The 18,316-nt window shown below is 30.3% G+C and overlaps 1 protein-coding gene across 1 annotated transcript in view; it reads left to right on the forward strand.

Annotated features, from left to right (window-relative positions):
* Positions 1-1,096: 1,096 nt before the first annotated feature.
* LOC129971190 (E3 ubiquitin-protein ligase AMFR-like) overlaps positions 1,097-18,316 on the forward strand; it is a 128,096-nt gene continuing 110,876 nt past the window's right edge. Inside the window, exon 1 of the mRNA XM_056084742.1 lies at positions 1,097-1,552. Coding sequence (XP_055940717.1) covers positions 1,253-1,552 — 300 coding nt within the window. The 5' untranslated portion in view covers positions 1,097-1,252. The remainder of the gene's footprint in view (positions 1,553-18,316) is intronic.

Below are 18,316 nucleotides of genomic sequence, written 5' to 3' on the forward strand. Positions count from 1 at the left end.
ATTCATCATAAAAATCCGCAAAGCTATATACATTCTGCTTATTCAATGCTGCAAAACCTCAGTAGATCATGATATTGGGTTCTATATCCTTGCAAAAAAGATCCGACTATCTCATATAACTAACCCATCTTTCATCGTGTTATATAATCCACCTTGTATTGCTTTTGAACAGATTTTGTTTTGGATTGGAATAATAAAATTGTTAAGAAAAGATGGCTCTTTTGAAACATTCTATCTTGAATAATCAAAACATTTGATTTCAGTAGCATTTTTACTAATTCCTTAAAAGAAAAAAAACCTGTGTTAATAATTTTTTAAAGTAGATTATGAATTGAATCGTAATAATAATTTATGAAAATGATAATTAATGAATGGAAATCTGAATTGCTATTTCATTATTGAAGTATTTTTTAACCCATTTGCATGCAGTGACGAATCTGATTCAGGCTTCGAATTATTGAATTTTTAATTTTAAATGTGCAGTTAAGTGAAAATATAAGAAACTTAAAATGCAAAAAACACTTAAAAACGCTTCAATATCTCAAATGTTCTTATATTATTATAGATATTAAATTAATAATAAATGTCTCAAATAGGATATGTCATCTAATTAAGAAGTCAAGTAAGTTTGTAGGTCAAGTTTTAAAAATCTTGTGAATGATTATAAGAAGGGTTATAATCTTATGGAAGTTTTAAAACAAAAAGAATATATCTAACAATTAATGCTTTGTTTTAAACTAATGTTTTTCAACATCTGTTAAACTTTTCATTAAATAATAATTATCGATGCTTATTATTATGCTATTTATAGGATTTGGACAACTGTTGAATATCGAGCCTTCCATTAATGGATGCAGTATTAGTTTAATTTCGCAAAGAAATGAAATCCTCTCTTTGTTCATTTGAAAAAATTCATTTTCTCTCACTAAAACCCATTTATTTCCCTCTAAAGAGAAAAGAAATCACCTGAAGAAAAACGAAAGTTACTTTTCGGATCTTCCGACAAGTAAACCGGAAATGAAGTCTCACGTGCTCCTTCGCATCTTCCTTCTTGCAGCACGAGGAGCAGTCCGCACTGAGCATGCGCCCCTTTCTCTGCAGATGGCGATCATCCGAGAAGAAAGTTCCGTTTCTGCATCATTCGCCGGTTGATCACCGAACGGACGAGTGTGCCATGTCCACTTGCTAATTGACGTTTTACCTGTGTTGTGGTCTTTTTCTTCTAAATGGCGTGACAACATTTCCGATAACCATGCCGGCCGTTTTCTTGGACAGGTTACCGCTTCCCAGCCTTCAGGCTTACACTGTGGGCAGTGTATTGCTGCTAGCCTGCTCGGTGCATTATGCTATTCAGATGACTTCTCAAATTGGATTAAATTTGAATGGAACCGAGCCCACATTCGGAGGCAACGAGGTTCTTATGTACAGAAATGCAACTTCAGGAATAACCCAAGACACTTTGTCTTTCTTTGATGTGTTGTTTGACCGTGTGTGTATTAAACGTATCGTTGAAGTGTTGTACTTCATGCTTCAAGAACCTATGTGTATATGGGTAAGTTTTGAGATGTTTTTTGATAAATAATTGTGAAAGGTTTTGTTACAATTCATTAGCGTGCAGTTTCTAGACTAAAGGTTAATTTGAGCCAGGTTGAAATGGCCAGTTCGCAATATATAATCTTCTTATATATGTAATATTAATACTAGTCCTAATAGTCAAAACAAACTATATTAAAATATACTGCTACCTTTCTAAAATTCAGCAATTTCTTTCTTTGAAATTTCTTACTCAATTTGAATCAGCAATGAAAAAACATTAAACTTGCAAACATTAGTCGACTTTTTATCAAGAATTGGTATTTTCATTAAGTTCTTTAAGTATTGTCCTAGCTTTCACATGAAAATATTCTTATATTTTTACCTGACGATTTTATAAAAAGGGATATTTTTTGGGTTTTTTTGTTAAATTTTATTTTTATATGTGTTTGATATTTTATTACCTTTTAAATGACTTTATGAATTCCTTGTTAAAGAAACATTACATGTAGATAAAGTATATTAAATAGATATTTCAAAATTTTGCTTTATCTTGTAGATAAAAAAAAAAAAAACTGTCAAATTTTTTGATACTTAAATCTAGCAGAAATTTAACAGGAAGCACCTAAACTTTAATTTCGGTTCTAAAACATAAATCTGATATGTGACTAAGCCATTAACCTGGTGCAGTTTAATCGGGAATTGTTCTTGTATCAATAAACCACCCACCCATTTCTAAAACTTATGAAACTAATTATAACTTTTTTTCATCTAAAAATTCTGTACTGTGTTCTTCATCTCTGATAGTGAATATTTATAAATACAGTATTCAAATATATATATATATATATTTAAAAGAATATTGATATTTAGAAGTTGATTAGAATGCCATATTAATTTCTTATTAAATTATCATATTTCCTATTAGATAAAATATATATTTGAATTTTTCAAGTGCATATGTAGAACAAAATGTAAACAAAGGGCTAACTTGGATTCATTAAAGATTTAAAAGGTTTTATATTTATTTAAAAATACTTCTATGAATATTTCTAAAGATGATTACAGGATAAAAATGTTTTTAAAAAGTATATTTAAAGTATAAGCTTGAAGATGTTATGATTTTGAAATCTTTATTGATTTGAAATACTTAGTTGTAAGGAAAAGAATAAAGCAGTGTCTTTGTGTGTGTGTATATATATAATATAATATAAAGATAACAATACTTCTAGATTCATCTCGTTATCTGTAGACTGCTGTTAATATTGGACAAATTTCAAAAAAAAAAAAAAAAAAAATATCATTAGATATATCTAATTTGAAATTAAGCCTATATTTATAAAAGATTTTTCTTTTCGATTTAGTTTGTTTTTGATTCAATTTTTTCAAAATAGTAATCTTTAAAAATATTCTGCTTAACATGCAATGCAAATAATATTCGTGCATTTTTTTAAAGCATATTATCCCTTAAATTTTTATAATATTTTTATAATTTATATATCTTTAATTTTAATTTCAAATGATATATTTATATTATCATATTTAGCCTTCATAGTTCTTTAGTTTCTTATTAATATTTTGAATGTAGTTATTTAAGTAGATGTTGGAGCCACGAAAAGTATTTGAATTCAAAATATTTTCTTCTGATCAATTTTTAAAAATTATGTACCATGAATATAATACTAATTCTATAAGATTTATTACTTCTAATTTATTTTAAAGTTGTTCTTTTAAAGTAAATCAATATTTCTGATTTCAATGAATATTTAAAATGTTTCATGCTTAAATACTTTGAGAATACAGAATTTCAATGTTTTTAAATTGTTGTACATCCCATTTTGAATTAAGTTGTTTAAATTTTTGGTACCATACCATTATTACTTTATCAAATAAAACTTAGCATTTTAGAAATTTCAATTTGGTAATGTTGAACTTGAATATAAATAGTATGTTATATAGTGACAAAGGCTATTATCCCAATTTCATAATGTTTTTTGGTTACCAGATCTGTTTTATCATTTGTGTATTTCCTGTGGAGGTTATCAGATATTCATTCTTTGGTATTTCATTTAGGAAATTAAATTTAAAATGTTACAGAATTTTTTAAAAAAATTTTAGAATGGAATTAATAAAGTACAAATATTTACTAGGAAAATATGGAATATTTAAAAAATTTTATGGAAAATGGAATATTTGATGAATTGAATTTAGTACGAGTCATAGTTCATAGTCATGTCATACTTAGTTCATTCATAGTCAGAATGTTCTGATAATTTTTTTGGTACTTGCTTGTAAAATTTGTTGCTTAGGGTATATTTTTACTTAAAAACAAAAGCTCAAAAATCTTGGCAGTAAGAAGAAGCTGTGTTAACTCGTAGCTTTTTAAAAATTATATTAACTTTTGTGAAATTTTCAGCAATTAAACTAATTTTTATTACATAATCTAAAAATGCTTGACTAAAATGTTTATGTCAAGCAAATATACTGTAAATGTTTTAATTGATTTGAAAATACCATTGATGCACATGATATGAAATACTTTTAACATTTATTTTTAACTATACAAAGTATTTAAATTTTGAGTATATACAATAGTCAATGAAATATAATTTCTAAATTCCCATTATTTTAATTCAAATTTCTTATTAAACTTGTTTTTGTCTTTGTTAATGAAAAATAGTTTCTAATTTTTAAAATTTATTATATTGTGAAAAATTAAAATATATTCCGTATATCATGGACGGTAATATTTACCGAGTAGTGTCAGAATTGGTTTTTGATATTTTTGTTATTGAAAATGTCCCTGGGCAGTAATAAGAGGTTGCTATGGAAACATAACCGTTTAGGGGCAAGTGTCATTTTATTTATCAATTAATCATAAATGATGTCTTCCTACACTTTTTTTTAAAGAATAGAATCTGATACAATTCTTTTTATTTAATTCCATGACGAAAGGTCTCTGCAATGTAGAATCTGCGAGTTATTTATATTTTGCTATCAACTTTATTTTTGTTACAATACAGTGAAAGCTATTTTATTTAATTTAGTGATAACAGATATCTTATGAGATCAGTTACCGATTAACAGTTATTTATGTAAGCATAAAAATACTCTAATCATATTTCGAATGACGGATCAGTCAACTTAAATTCATCTGCGATGTCCATGACATTTAAATGTGGGCCAATTTATCATCAAGAATTCATGTAATGGTAAAAATGAGGTCACGGATGTGATGATGGGAAATGTCGATAGTTTTATTTAGCAAAAGTATTTCAGCGAATGCAGATAAGCCAGGAATGGAATGGGGTGTGATGGGGTAACGCTAACGTTATGTCGGGTTGCGTAAATGGAATTGCATTTAAACCAAGTAGCTATTTTCCGTTATGTTTCCCCTAAGTTTTCCTTACCTGTCCATCGAGCTTCTTAGCAATGTAATAACAAAGTCTTTCCGAAATATAAGAAATAATCTTGGGAAGTTTCAGATAAAATGATTTAATAGTACTAATTATTTGCCATCTTAAGGTGCATATTGAAGTGGTTTTGTTTAAAATGTTAAGATTTTTTTTGTTATTAAAAATAGCTTTTTACAGATCGTTTCAATTTTCCCAGTCGAGATCCACAATAGACAATTTAGTAGTGAATCATTTCTTCAGGTTTGCTTTCATATAAAATGTATTTAAACCGAAGAAATTTTTCTCGCATATTCTTTAATAAAAGTCTTAGTTATATTCTTTAAAAACACTTTCCGCAAATCATTGTTAATTTTGCATAAGGCAGACAACGAAGCTTTGCGTGGCATTGGCTTACAATATTTACGAAATATTAATATTTGGAGTGAATTTGTCATTTTTACTGCATCTGTTGTATGACGGTGAGTAATTCCTGGCATGCGATTAATATGATCCGAAAATCGAATTTGTGTTTAGGCGCGTTTTTCCCGAACGATTGAAACCGAAATTTGATGCAGAACTAGTATTGTAGTCACAAAATCGCTTACCAAATTTGATATATTTAAGTTATTGCATTAAGAAGGTACTTTATGGAACAGCCAGTCAGACTTCCTCTGAGCTTAGTTTACTCAAAATTTCAAGTTTTATAAATTTAATATAAAGACCGTATACCAAATTTCTTTTGTCTAACTTAATGTTTTGGGTTATTTGTCACAGATTGACTGACGTAATGCTAAAAATGTGTTTTTCGAACTCGGTATAGTCCAAAACGTAGAAATTCATCAAAATCTTTTTTTTTTCCCGATTACAATATTTTTACTATTTTTTTTGTATACGAAAAAACAAGTTATGCTGTCTTGTAGAAATGCATGTCACATTTTTTTATTCATGGAATTGCGTATGTTTCACGTTGTTATGTATCAAATTTAAGAATCCAATCATACATATTCAATTTTTCTCTTTTCTATTCATTTATGTAAAGACAGTATGTTAAAAGCCCTATTTTCAATTTTGTATATGTAGAAGTCAGGTAAAGAACAAGACCGCTGGTTGTAACTGCCATTCTTAAAAACACTTAAAGATGACCAAAAATTCGTCATATGCTTTTGATAAGATGAACGTGTTCGATATATAAACAACCATTTTGTAAAAATATTTTTAAGCAAAATTTTCATCCACTTGTGACTTCCATTCCCACACTTTTGAAAAATACACGTGAATCCTTTCTTGGATAACAGAATATATTGCTATCATTAAAGGATATTAAAGTATGTAGGTGCAATGAGACGTGAGCTAGTTTGTAAAGTAGGGTGGGGTGGGGGTGAAATCGGAAAATCTAGAAATACTAGTTTGATTATTTTAATAATGCCAAAGTTAAAAAAAAAAATGATTACTTAAGAACTTAAACACTTTCAAATTATCGTAACTCTCTAACAAATTCAACGAAAATAAATGCTTCGTTTAATGATCAACGGATTACCATTCCTTTTGGTTGAATGTATTTGTAATTTTAAATAAATGTGCCGTTTCCCAAACTGATATAATGTGACGTTGTGATAGAGCTATAGAGAGATTTTGTTTGCCATACAAGTGAAATTTAATAAAGTTATATAGTATAAATATTAATCTAACTATTTATACGTTAACTAATGGGAGTAGTATCTATAAAACTTTTTCTCGCGCTCTTTAATAAAGGTGTTAGCTTCCCACCCCCTGCAAAATTGTGGACCTTGGGTGGACACAGAACGCTTTGCTGCATGACATTGACGTACAGTAATTACGCGTTATTAACCTTCAGCGTGAATGTAGCATTTTTTTACTGAATCTATCATGTTCATCCTTGGCCAGTAATGCTTCTGGCATGTGGTTAATTTTGTTTTTATAACATGTTTTTAGCAGTCGAATCAAACCAAAATTTGACCCCGAGTTATCGTGTATACATTCTTTTGAAAGTATAGACCAACATTCAACCTGATATTCGATTTGGCTTAAAATACGATAGGTGTCTACAATACAGGCCGAATTACAGATAACTGTAATTCACTTCGTTTTATAGTTTATCAAATTTCACCCCTCTAGCTCAAAGCTTTTTTATCACAGACATACATTTTTCAAAAATGTCTTTCACATCCAGGGAAATCTAAAAGTTGGAGATTCGGGGGAGAATCTCGAGTTAAAATTTTTTGACGATTACTATATTTTTTTCTATACTTCGTATATGAGAAAGTAAAAACTGAGACTTTATTTGAGTATTAACTGAGACTGCGTTTCTTTATTCAATTCTCTCAACTTGACTTTTCAACTTATGTTTAAAAACTGAATTTCATTCTCAGACCAGGAAAATGTTTCAACATTTTGGTTCTGTAATTTGTAGCATTATGCATGTATCATTCTCTTTATGGCATGGCTCACGCAACGAGCTCTAATAACCTGATGAAGCGCTATTTCATATTTACAGCGGTATTTCCCCTGCGAATGTTACAAATGTCTTATTTAGTCTATGAAATATGACATTGCGTACTGAACAACCCCCTCCTTTTTTTTTTAATAAGTGAATATGCTGTTTCTGTAGGCTGCAATTGAATCTCATTCTGAAAGTTCATTTCTAATCAAATAATTTTTGTATTTTATACTCTCCTGATTGCCATTTTCCCCAATTCTTCGCCAACCGTAGTATTAATCTAACCATGACAGCGTATTGTGATGAATTGCATATTATTGTAACAACAAAAGATAATTTTTTAAATTGAACAATAAACTTCGGTCATTTAGATAGCAATGTGCCTGCCAATTGGCTAAATTTTTGAAGACTTCTGGCTATTTAATTTAGCGATATTCTAAAAGTTCAGAACAGTGAGTTGTAGGTAACCATTGGCGACGTATCTAAAGGTCATGAGCTTTCATACAAAATAAAAATTGTCGAAATTAACACAGTGATTACGGCTATGGAATTTTGTCGTTTTTCTCCGATAGAGAAAATAGTGTCTGAAACTTTTCGAAATGGAGTGTTTTTGAACTGCTGATATATCTAGTATCTTTGCTATGTGGTTGGTTTACATTTTTGTATTGGTTTAAAGGACGGCTTAGCTGCAAGATCTGGCTTGAAATCTGTTGAACACCGATAAACCAGTGTTGTCTGCGACTGAATTACAATTGCAAAACGGATTTAAAAAGAAATGACATGAGTTGTAAAGACGAAATTGAAATTCTTAACAAAAGTAAGAATATATTTAAAATGAACCAACGCAAAGATACAGCGCAGTTGAAAATTAAACTGGCTGTTCTTTGTAAAATTTTGAAAAATCATCTATTTTTTTATGAGTAAGATGGAATGATAAATGCCTATTCCGACAGAATCAAAAGTGTTAAAGAAAATCTCCAACGAACGCTGGAATGTCTCAAGTGTTTGATATTATGAAATCAGGCTTGTAACATTGCTCAATTTTTAAAAAGGTAGAAGTATGAACAATATGCAAGAGAAACGTTAAGAAAAAATAAGATTACCAAAAATTAGAGTATTTTAATTGCTATTTTTGAAAGATAGATATCCAGGAGGTAAGCGCTTTTCTCTTATCCTTTGATATAATAAAAATATAACTGATATTATCCAATTAGGTTATTGTTATCAGTCAGTTAATGTTATAGAAATTTTTAAGTTAGGTATGCTCATATTGAATGCTATCCACTGTATGTTGATTCTCTGTAATATTTGAAAAGGAATAAGAATATCAGTGGCAGTGATTTTCTCGTAACTCAAAGGTCTTAACCCCCTTCCCCAGCATATGCTTGTGGAAGTTGGGTAAAGTGATGAATATCATTCATGATTTTGGTGAATATTAGTTACAAAATAATAGATCCTTGGTGTGAACTAGCTTTTTTACTGCATTTATTGTGCGAAATATGTATTTTGGGCGCCTTTGTTTCCGACCGAATGAAACCACAATTTTACACGGAATTGTAGTCGCAAGATGACATGCCAAATTTAAGTCGAGTTTATGGATTATCGCGCTTACATGCATGTGAAAATTTTGATATACAATTCCAAATTTGATTAGAATTTTCATTTTTTATGCTAAAACGATGTGCCAAATTTATCTAGTTATAAAGTCTTGTACTCCAACAGATAACTTTCTCTGAATGGATTTGGTTCAAAATTTGATAAATATCTACAAATTCAGTTTTCAATCCATATACCGAATTTCATCCGTCTAGCTTAACACCTTTTTGAGTTATCGTAATCAGACAAACGCTAAAATGTGTTTTCCGAACTCCGGAAAGTCTGAAACATTGTAGATTCGCCAAAATCTCGAGTTCGAATTTGTTTGACGAGTACAATACTTTATGCCATGTATACAAGAAAGTAAAAACTTTTAAATTTAACCCTTTTTTTAGATTCTTAAATTGTGATAAGTAAAATAATATTAATCAAAATTTGCCTTTACAACTAAATGTCGCAACTATGGCTATTGCAGGGATTTTTTTTAAACAAGAATTCTTATATTTTGTTTTTGTTATGCATGAAACATTAATGTTATATATTTTGACATTTAAAAATGAATTTTTTACTCTTTTTTGCTATTGCTGTTGAACGAAACTTATCTCAGTTGCGAATATAAAATTATGTTAATATTAGTCGCCTTTGGTGACCAGCTTATTCGCCCTGATTTGGACTTCTGAAACGATTAATATAAAGTGATTAATCGCTGATAGATAATAGTGAAACGATTGAAGTCATAGTGATTATCCATCTGGCGGTTCTTAAGTCTATTTTAGCGCTGTTAAACTTTCTGTTCGACGATTATTTCATTTTAGATCTTACTTCTTCTGACTAAATGGAATATCCGACCTCTGTAACATTTCTGATCACATTTTGCAGCTCCATTAATTAGCGAAATATTGAAGTATCTAGCTGTAAAAATATTCAATGACGGAAGTCTGAAACGTCCATGTAGTTATTTGTTTACATTTCACTGTTATTCCGTAGTAAGTAATTAGAGCGATTTCTGTGTCGTGTACATTACCGTTTATACATATAGATGCTTATAATTCGTGCTATTTTAGACAGTATGATCTCGTGAAACATGTGTAACTGACGCGTCTTTTCAAGGTTTAACTTCTAGTTTATTATATACCTAGTTTTCAAAGGAAAAGTTTCGCCATCATTGAAAAATTCATTGAAATTTTGACGAATATGTGCTCTTGACACCTCCTTGAATCCGAAAAACATTCTTGTATATTCGATACTTTTAAAAACGCTACGAGCTTGAGGTTAGAAGCTGAGCATCTTTACACGATTATGCCAAATTTGGTCAAAATGAGACTATAAGAAGTTTGTATGTCCTTGAGAATCGATACAACTGCAAACAGCTAGATGAATATCATTTAACAGATAGAATTGTAAGTCTGTATGAAATTTTGGATCCATTTTGTGACAAGGAAGACTCAAAATCCTCACGCGAGTTTGTTTGAAAGTGTAAAACGCGTTCCATAGTGTCAATATTCAAAATCGAGGAAACTGCGCTCCGGTGGATGGAAGAGGAAGTTTTTAAATTTTGTGGAACATATATTTATCTATATTATCAATCTAGAAATACATATTTTGTCAATCTGGGAAACGTATATTAATTTTGTCAATCTGGGAAACGTATATTAATTTTGTCAATCTGGGAAACGTATATTAATTTTGTCAATCTGGGAAACGTATATTAATTTTGTCAATCTGGGAAAAGTATATTAATTTTGTCAATCTGGGAAACGTATGTTAATTTTGTCAATCTGGGAAACGTATGTTAATTTTGTCAATCTGGGAAACGTATGTTAATTTTGTCAATCTGGGAAACGTATGTTAATTTTGTCAATCTGGGAAACGTATGTTAATTTTGTCAATCTGGGAAACGTATGTTAATTTTGTCAATCTGGGAAACGTATGTTAATTTTGTCAATCTGGGAAACGTATGTTAATTTTGTCAATCTGGGAAACGTATGTTAATTTTGTCAATCTGGGAAACGTATGTTAATTTTGTCAATCTGGGAAACGTATGTTAATTTTGTCAATCTGGGAAACGTATGTTAATTTTGTCAATCTGGGAAACGTATGTTAATTTTGTCAATCTGGGAAACGTATGTTAATTTTGTCAATCTGGGAAACGTATGTTAATTTTGTCAATCTGGGAAACGTATGTTAATTTTGTCAATCTGGGAAACGCATGTTAATTTTGTCAATCTGGGAAACGCATGTTAATTTTGTCAATCTGGGAAACGCATGTTAATTTTGTCAATCTGGGAAACGCATGTTAATTTTGTCAATCTGGGAAACGCATGTTAATTTTGTCAATCTGGGAAACGCATGTTAATTTTGTCAATCTGGGAAACGCATGTTAATTTTGTCAATCTGGGAAACGCATGTTAATTTTGTCAATCTGGGAAACGCATGTTAATTTTGTCAATCTGGGAAACGCATGTTAATTTTGTCAATCTGGGAAACGCATGTTAATTTTGTCAATCTGGGAAACGCATGTTAATTTTGTCAATCTGGGAAACGCATGTTAATTTTGTCAATCTGGGAAACGCATGTTAATTTTGTCAATCTGGGAAACGCATGTTAATTTTGTCAATCTGGGAAACGCATGTTAATTTTGTCAATCTGGGAAACGCATGTTAATTTTGTCAATCTGGGAAACGCATGTTAATTTTGTCAATCTGGGAAACGCATGTTAATTTTGTCAATCTGGGAAACGCATGTTAATTTTGTCAATCTGGGAAACGCATGTTAATTTTGTCAATCTGGGAAACGCATGTTAATTTTGTCAATCTGGGAAACGCATGTTAATTTTGTCAATCTGGGAAACGCATGTTAATTTTGTCAATCTGGGAAACGCATGTTAAGTTTACCAATTACTTCGTACATTTTAAAATCTTTTTTGTGAAAAAGCATTGCAGTTGAAAACGTGCTTTGAAAATAAGCATACGTCGCATGATGCATTATCCCTCCTCTATTACACGACTATTTATTAAAAAAAAATCTCTCATTTTATGCATTTACTTCCTTTTTTGTGTCTGGTACCGTTTTCTGGCACAATTCATCCAAAGGATGATTACAAATTTCTAGGTGTGATTATACATCAAAACATGTTTTACAAACAGATGTGGGATGCAATGGCAAAAATCAAATGTTAGACTCATTGCCATTGAACTGAATTAAGAAGAAAGGGATTCTTAGATATAATAATTTAGCATATTTTTTAAATAATTATTTAAATTGAAAATTTGCAACTGTTTTTCTTTGCTTTTATTATATGGATTTCCATAACTAAAATCAAACACTGGAGAAAAAAAAAAGCGGGTTTAAGGTTTGTTAGTAAGGTAAGTATTGTTTCGAAATGTTTTTTGCATGTTCAGTCATTCAGCCAAAAGGCCGCAGTGGTTACTACTCTCCATTTCATTCAACGGCATCTGTGTCGTTCCCGATTTGTTGGCATTGGCAGGAATAAAGGCCATTGCCGCTTGTCGCGGTAGACGAGCTCCCGCGCAATTCTCCCTTCCTCCCAAGGTCAATCGATTCGCTGTAAACAAAATTCCGGCCGCGCGCGGTTTCTGGTGAGGTTTTATGTATTTCATTGTTTCCCGAGTCCTCAGGGCCGCTGTAATCAGAGGTGCGAATCGTGTCGTCTTGGACACGTGGAACAAGTCGCCGGTTAAGTGATCGGGGAGTTTTCAGTTTCTATTTAATCAAATGTGCAAACCCATGGAACGATTTTATTGCAATGTTCTATCGATTCTGGGTTTTGCAATTCCTTTAACCATTTCGCATACAATAGCGAGTCAGATTATTGAATTTTTAATCTTAATATTTCCACTTAATTGCAAATGAAGTAATTTAAAATTCTTCAATATGTCAAATGCTGCTTATATCATAGGGATAATAATAAATGTCTCGGATAAGATGTTTTATCTGATCAAGAAGTTAAATAAATTTGTATATCATGGACTAAAAGTTGCTAGATCTAATTTCTATTCCGGAGATATACAATATGGGCATGCTAGCATGACCATCGAGTTGGCGAAAGGCGATACGGACATATTCCAATAATAATAATAATAATAATAATAAACTGTTAAAAAGAGAATCTGATCTTTTATATCTACTAAATTATCAGTTGGTAACAATTCTTCAAAAAATGATTTAAAAAATTAAATGTGTACTTTTTCATATCTAATGTACAGTTGTGCCAAATCATGAGTTTCAATCTTTATAGAACGGCAAAAATTAAATCTGCCGGAGCGTTAGGGCACTTTAATCAATCTTATTAAAAGTATGGTATTATACTAATATCATCACTCAGATATGACCATGACCAAACTTCACCATTCGTATGTCTCTATTTTTGAATGCATTATAAGTTTGGGAAAAGAAAATTTCGAGTTTTATAGAAATGGTCCACAGGTTATAATCGGTTTGTTTTAATGAATAACTGTTCCACATTTAGAAATTGCTTTGAATATTAATTTCGGTTTGTTGAAGCTTGTGTTTAAATTATCAGTATCTGGAATAACCTGTTTGTTTTTAATTTGCTCCATTCGAGGATAAATATAATCCGAAACAAATATTTTTTCCCCCTCTAAACTTTCATTGTATTTTTTAAAAACCTTTTACAATATAAAATATAAATTTAGACACAGAAGTAGTTTTCGCGATTCGCGTCCTGGCTATTTAAGCCCGATGTCCACTCCTGCATCTAAAGTGCTCCCAATTACGGTTCATCGCTCACTTTCTTTTATCAAGGCAAGCTTATTCAAGAATCATACGATTAAAATGTATTAAGATTTCCTTGTCTAATATAAATTAACATATGCCAATTTTGGAATAAAATGGTTTTTATTCCAAAATTTCTAGTCAATGCAATTTTGTTTGTAGATGGTAGTAGAAACTGCTATAAATTTATTACTGAAATATGTTTAGCTTACGAATAAAATAGGATCCTTTAATGTTTTTTAGAACCAACCCTTAATTTCTCAACGATATAAATCTAGAATTCTGTTGAAAATGTTGACGAAATATTTACCTAAATACGATATTGCACTGCTTTTCAGTTTTGTTTTTTTAGTTTTAATTTTACTCTGAAAAATTTCTTTTATAATTTAGAGCACTGTCGGCGATAAATTTTACTGAATGAATAATGTAGCTCGTGAGCTGTCTTGGTTCTGGATGTTCCTTTTGTCATTATTCTAATAATAATAATAATAAAGATAAATGAGTGTGATTGATGCTATACGCCATTTAAGAACTACTAAATTTGGCAGAGATATACTTTGAAAAAAGAAAACGTGAACCTCGTAGCGATTTTTAAAATTTTGTTTAAAAATTAAGAATTTTAGTATTTTTTCCGCAGTAACTCCCGAAAATGTTGTTAAAAATAATTTTTATGCAATATTTTTAAATTAAAAAAAAAATCATTTTGTTGATAGTAATAATAGCGCAATTGCTTTGCATTTTGACAATTTTTAAAAGGTCCTCCGCCCCTTCAACAATTGATTTCATTGTTGAGCTGAAGTACAAAGCGTTTCGTTTTGAGTCCTCAAATATTTAATTCCCCCCCCCCCCATTGTTGAAACTATGAAAGGATTCTGCTTAATATCTGTACAATCTACATGAAGAATAGGAGGACGAAGTTAAAATATCTCATAAGTTAGAAGATAGATGAAGTGAACAGTCATGTTTTTAAAGGATGAGTTTTTTAGGGGACTTGACTCCATTTGAATGGCTCGTATACATAACAAATACATTTTATAAGACAATTAACTCCTTGACCTACGAATTATTGGAGAGTGTACGCTAAATTAGGAAGTCAATTTGGGACATTATTTTAATTCGTGTAAGGGCATGTGAGATATTGAAGCGTTACGATTTTTTCATTTAATTTCAGATTTAAATTTAAAATTCAGTCATTTGACGCGTGAGTCAGACTCGTCATTGCATGCGAAGGGAATTGAAATGTTTTATCTTTAATATCTACCATAATTGAATGATTAAAATGTTTGTCTTAAGGGAGTTCTGAATATTAGGCTGTACATTAGATTTAATTGAATTTTGTACTCGTACCTTTGTACTCGAATGTCTTATCTCAGTCATCATTCAAGACGGTGCATTATTTTGACATTTATTTTTTAATTGTTAAAAATATAGAATGTTAAAAAGATGCAGATTCATTTTCAGGGAAACTCAACTTAACAGTTGCATGTGTTTTTTTGATGTAATAAACTAGTCCATGTATTAAGTAAATAATTACACCAGCTTGCAAAAATTTTTTTTTCTTGTTTGTAAAATTTTAATTGATTTATATCAGCAATGATGATGCCATTCCAAAATGCAAACTAAATTTTATGTAACACGTAAGGATTTTTTACAAATGACGATGAAAAAATTAACAAAATACATTACAATGCATACAGTTGCAACTGTAGTTACTATTAACTAAACACAATAATGCTGTTCATTTACAATATTATAACTTTTGTGTTTTTCTTGAAGTCAAGAAGCTTCTTTTTCGGGTTTTTCGTTTATGGTCCACATTACTGTCTCTTTTTAAAGACCAACAGTAATCGGCCATCGTGTTAACATCCCACCGTCCTTGATATCTGCGTTCCATCTCCTTTATATCCTGGTGGAATCTTTTACCTTGCTCGTCACTCATTTTTCCTAAATTGTCTGGGAAGTATTCCAAATGTGAGTGAAGGAAGTGAATTTTAATGCTCATATTGCACCCCAAAAGATAAGTACGTAATAATTCAGTTACAAGTTCTTTGTAATTTTCTTTTCTCTCATTTCCCAAAAAACCTTCTACGACATCTTTAAATGCAACCCAAGCCTGCTTCTCTCTATTTGTCATACATTGTTCAAAATTGGAATCTTTAACTAATTTCTTTATTTGTGTTCCATCAAATACACCTTCTTTAATTTTAGCGATAGACAATTTTGGGAACTTCGATATAAGATAATCAAAATATTTTCCACCTTTATCCAAAGCTTTCACGAACTGCTTTATGATTCCCAATTTTATGTGAAGTGGGGGCAATAAAGTATTTTGTGGATCTATTAAATATTCATTTAAAATACTCTTCTTACCGAATCCATTCTTGTCTCTTCGACCATATCTTTTTTATCCAATGACTTTCTCTGTCCCTGCTATCCCATTCATAAATAAAGCAAGGAAATTTAGTAAATCCACTTTGTTGCCCGAGAAGCAGACCTATAACCTTTAAGTCATCACATATTGCCCACTTGTGTTCAGTGTATTTTATTTTAGTAAGAAGCATCTCCATACTTTCATATGTTTCTTTCATGAAAATGGAATGTACAACTAGAACTGATGCAAGTTTAGATTCGTTATGCAATAAAACTGCTTTTAGACTCCTCTTTGAGGAATCTATAAATAGTCGCCAATCATTCGGATTATAAGGAATATTATCTTCTAATTCATGTAACAAACCAGGTATGTCAGCACAATAAACCAAGAAGTTATCAGATTTGAAAAATGATAAAAATTGCTTTTCTCGATTCCTGTACCAACTAAACGATGTATGTATCGTTAATAAATTTTTCTTTTAACCGAGAGCCTAATAATTCTGCATTTTCTTTAGTTAAACCTAAATCAAGAATAAAGTCATTTAATTCGGCTTTATTAAATTTTTCAGGCACCTCATTTTTCACGGTGAAATCCAAGTCTTTTTCATCTCTTTCGCTTTTTAAAAAAATTACTTTTCAAAAAAACTGTACGTGATACGTAAAAACTGATATTATTTTTGAAATAAGCATGCGAAAATACATAAACAACTATTACTTTTAAAGCAAGAAATTGTTGCAGGCTGGTGTTATGTATCGAATTATCTATCCGAGTGCAAAGGGTTAAACATATAACCAGCATTCCTGGCGAACGAGCTGGTCACCAAAAGCGGTTAATAGTTTATAAATTGAATATTAATTTCATTAAACGATATAATACATAACTGATATTTAAGCGTACAATATTTTGCAAGAAAATAAATGTTTGGAATATTTAACTTATATTTTAGATACAAAGTTCAAACTTGTTTTGTATCAATGGAATATAAACTTAGAAAAATAAATTGTATATATACGTGTGTGTATGTGTGTGCGTCTATATATTTGACAATACATTAAAACATCTCAAGGTTTTGTTTGTTTCGATTTCTATAGCTATAGTCTGTCTTGACTGTATTACATCCAAAACGTCGCTAAGGTTCCACAACCCAGAAATAGTGTGCGAGGTAATGAAACAACGCGTTTCGGAAGGGTGAGGAGATCATGAAAAAGGAGATCTTAAACCTGTAGCATTCTACTGACTCCGCTACGAGATCAGTAATTCGATATTAATGTATTATGCTTTATACTTAGTGTTTATTTTTAAAACTTGTTCTGCTTAGAAGAAATAACTTAGCGCAGTCTCTGCAACTCGGTCCGTCATGTCGCAAATGAATATTTATAAGGCGGCAACCAGTAAAAGGAAAGGCGAGTTGATTTACTGCAGACAACAGTTGTGTGCGTGAAATGCTTGTTTTTGGCTCTTCGCCTCTTGGCGCGTGTTTGGTCTGAATGTTATTGGGTTTCTTTACTATATCTGACCTTGTTCCAGTGCATCAATTGATACAAGCTTTTGTTGTAATTTAAAATTTAATCTTTTGATGTATTTCTTGTTTCATTTGATGTGCTTCTTGTTTATATATAGAAGTATTGAAACTTTTTTTTCTTAATTTTATACCTGCATGTTTAGATAATAACGCACTGTTTTAGCACTTTTGAAACTTTATTATATATCAACTATAATTATTTATTCCATATTAGATATTCTCAAGTGATAATGAATTGTGATAACTTGGTTTCAAAAATAATTTGTATCGATAATATAAATTTAAAGAAAATCTTTTTTGCCTCTAACAATGACTTAAAAACTTTGTTAATCTATTTACCTTTAAATTTACACTTAAAAATACATTTTATTAAATTTCTACTTTTTAAAATGCATTATTTTATTACGATGCGATAAAAAAAAAAAAAACTGAAGCTCATTCAGCTTATTGTAACTAACATTTGAAAAGTATCTAAAATATAAATGGAACATTATTTCATTCCAGCTTCTGGATATTTGTAAATTTAAAAAAATTGCATAGTTGATTAAATTCAAAGTATTTAGTACATGGATAATTGATCTAAAATTTAAAATCTAAAACAAAATTCTCATTCTGATCTCCACAGAGAAGAAATGAGTGGCCGTATGAATGACAAATCCCCTTTGGTATAAATATTGGAACATAAA

Source organism: Argiope bruennichi, chromosome 6 (genome assembly GCF_947563725.1).
Source record: "Argiope bruennichi chromosome 6, qqArgBrue1.1, whole genome shotgun sequence".
Taxonomy (NCBI): Eukaryota; Metazoa; Arthropoda; class Arachnida; order Araneae; family Araneidae; genus Argiope; species Argiope bruennichi.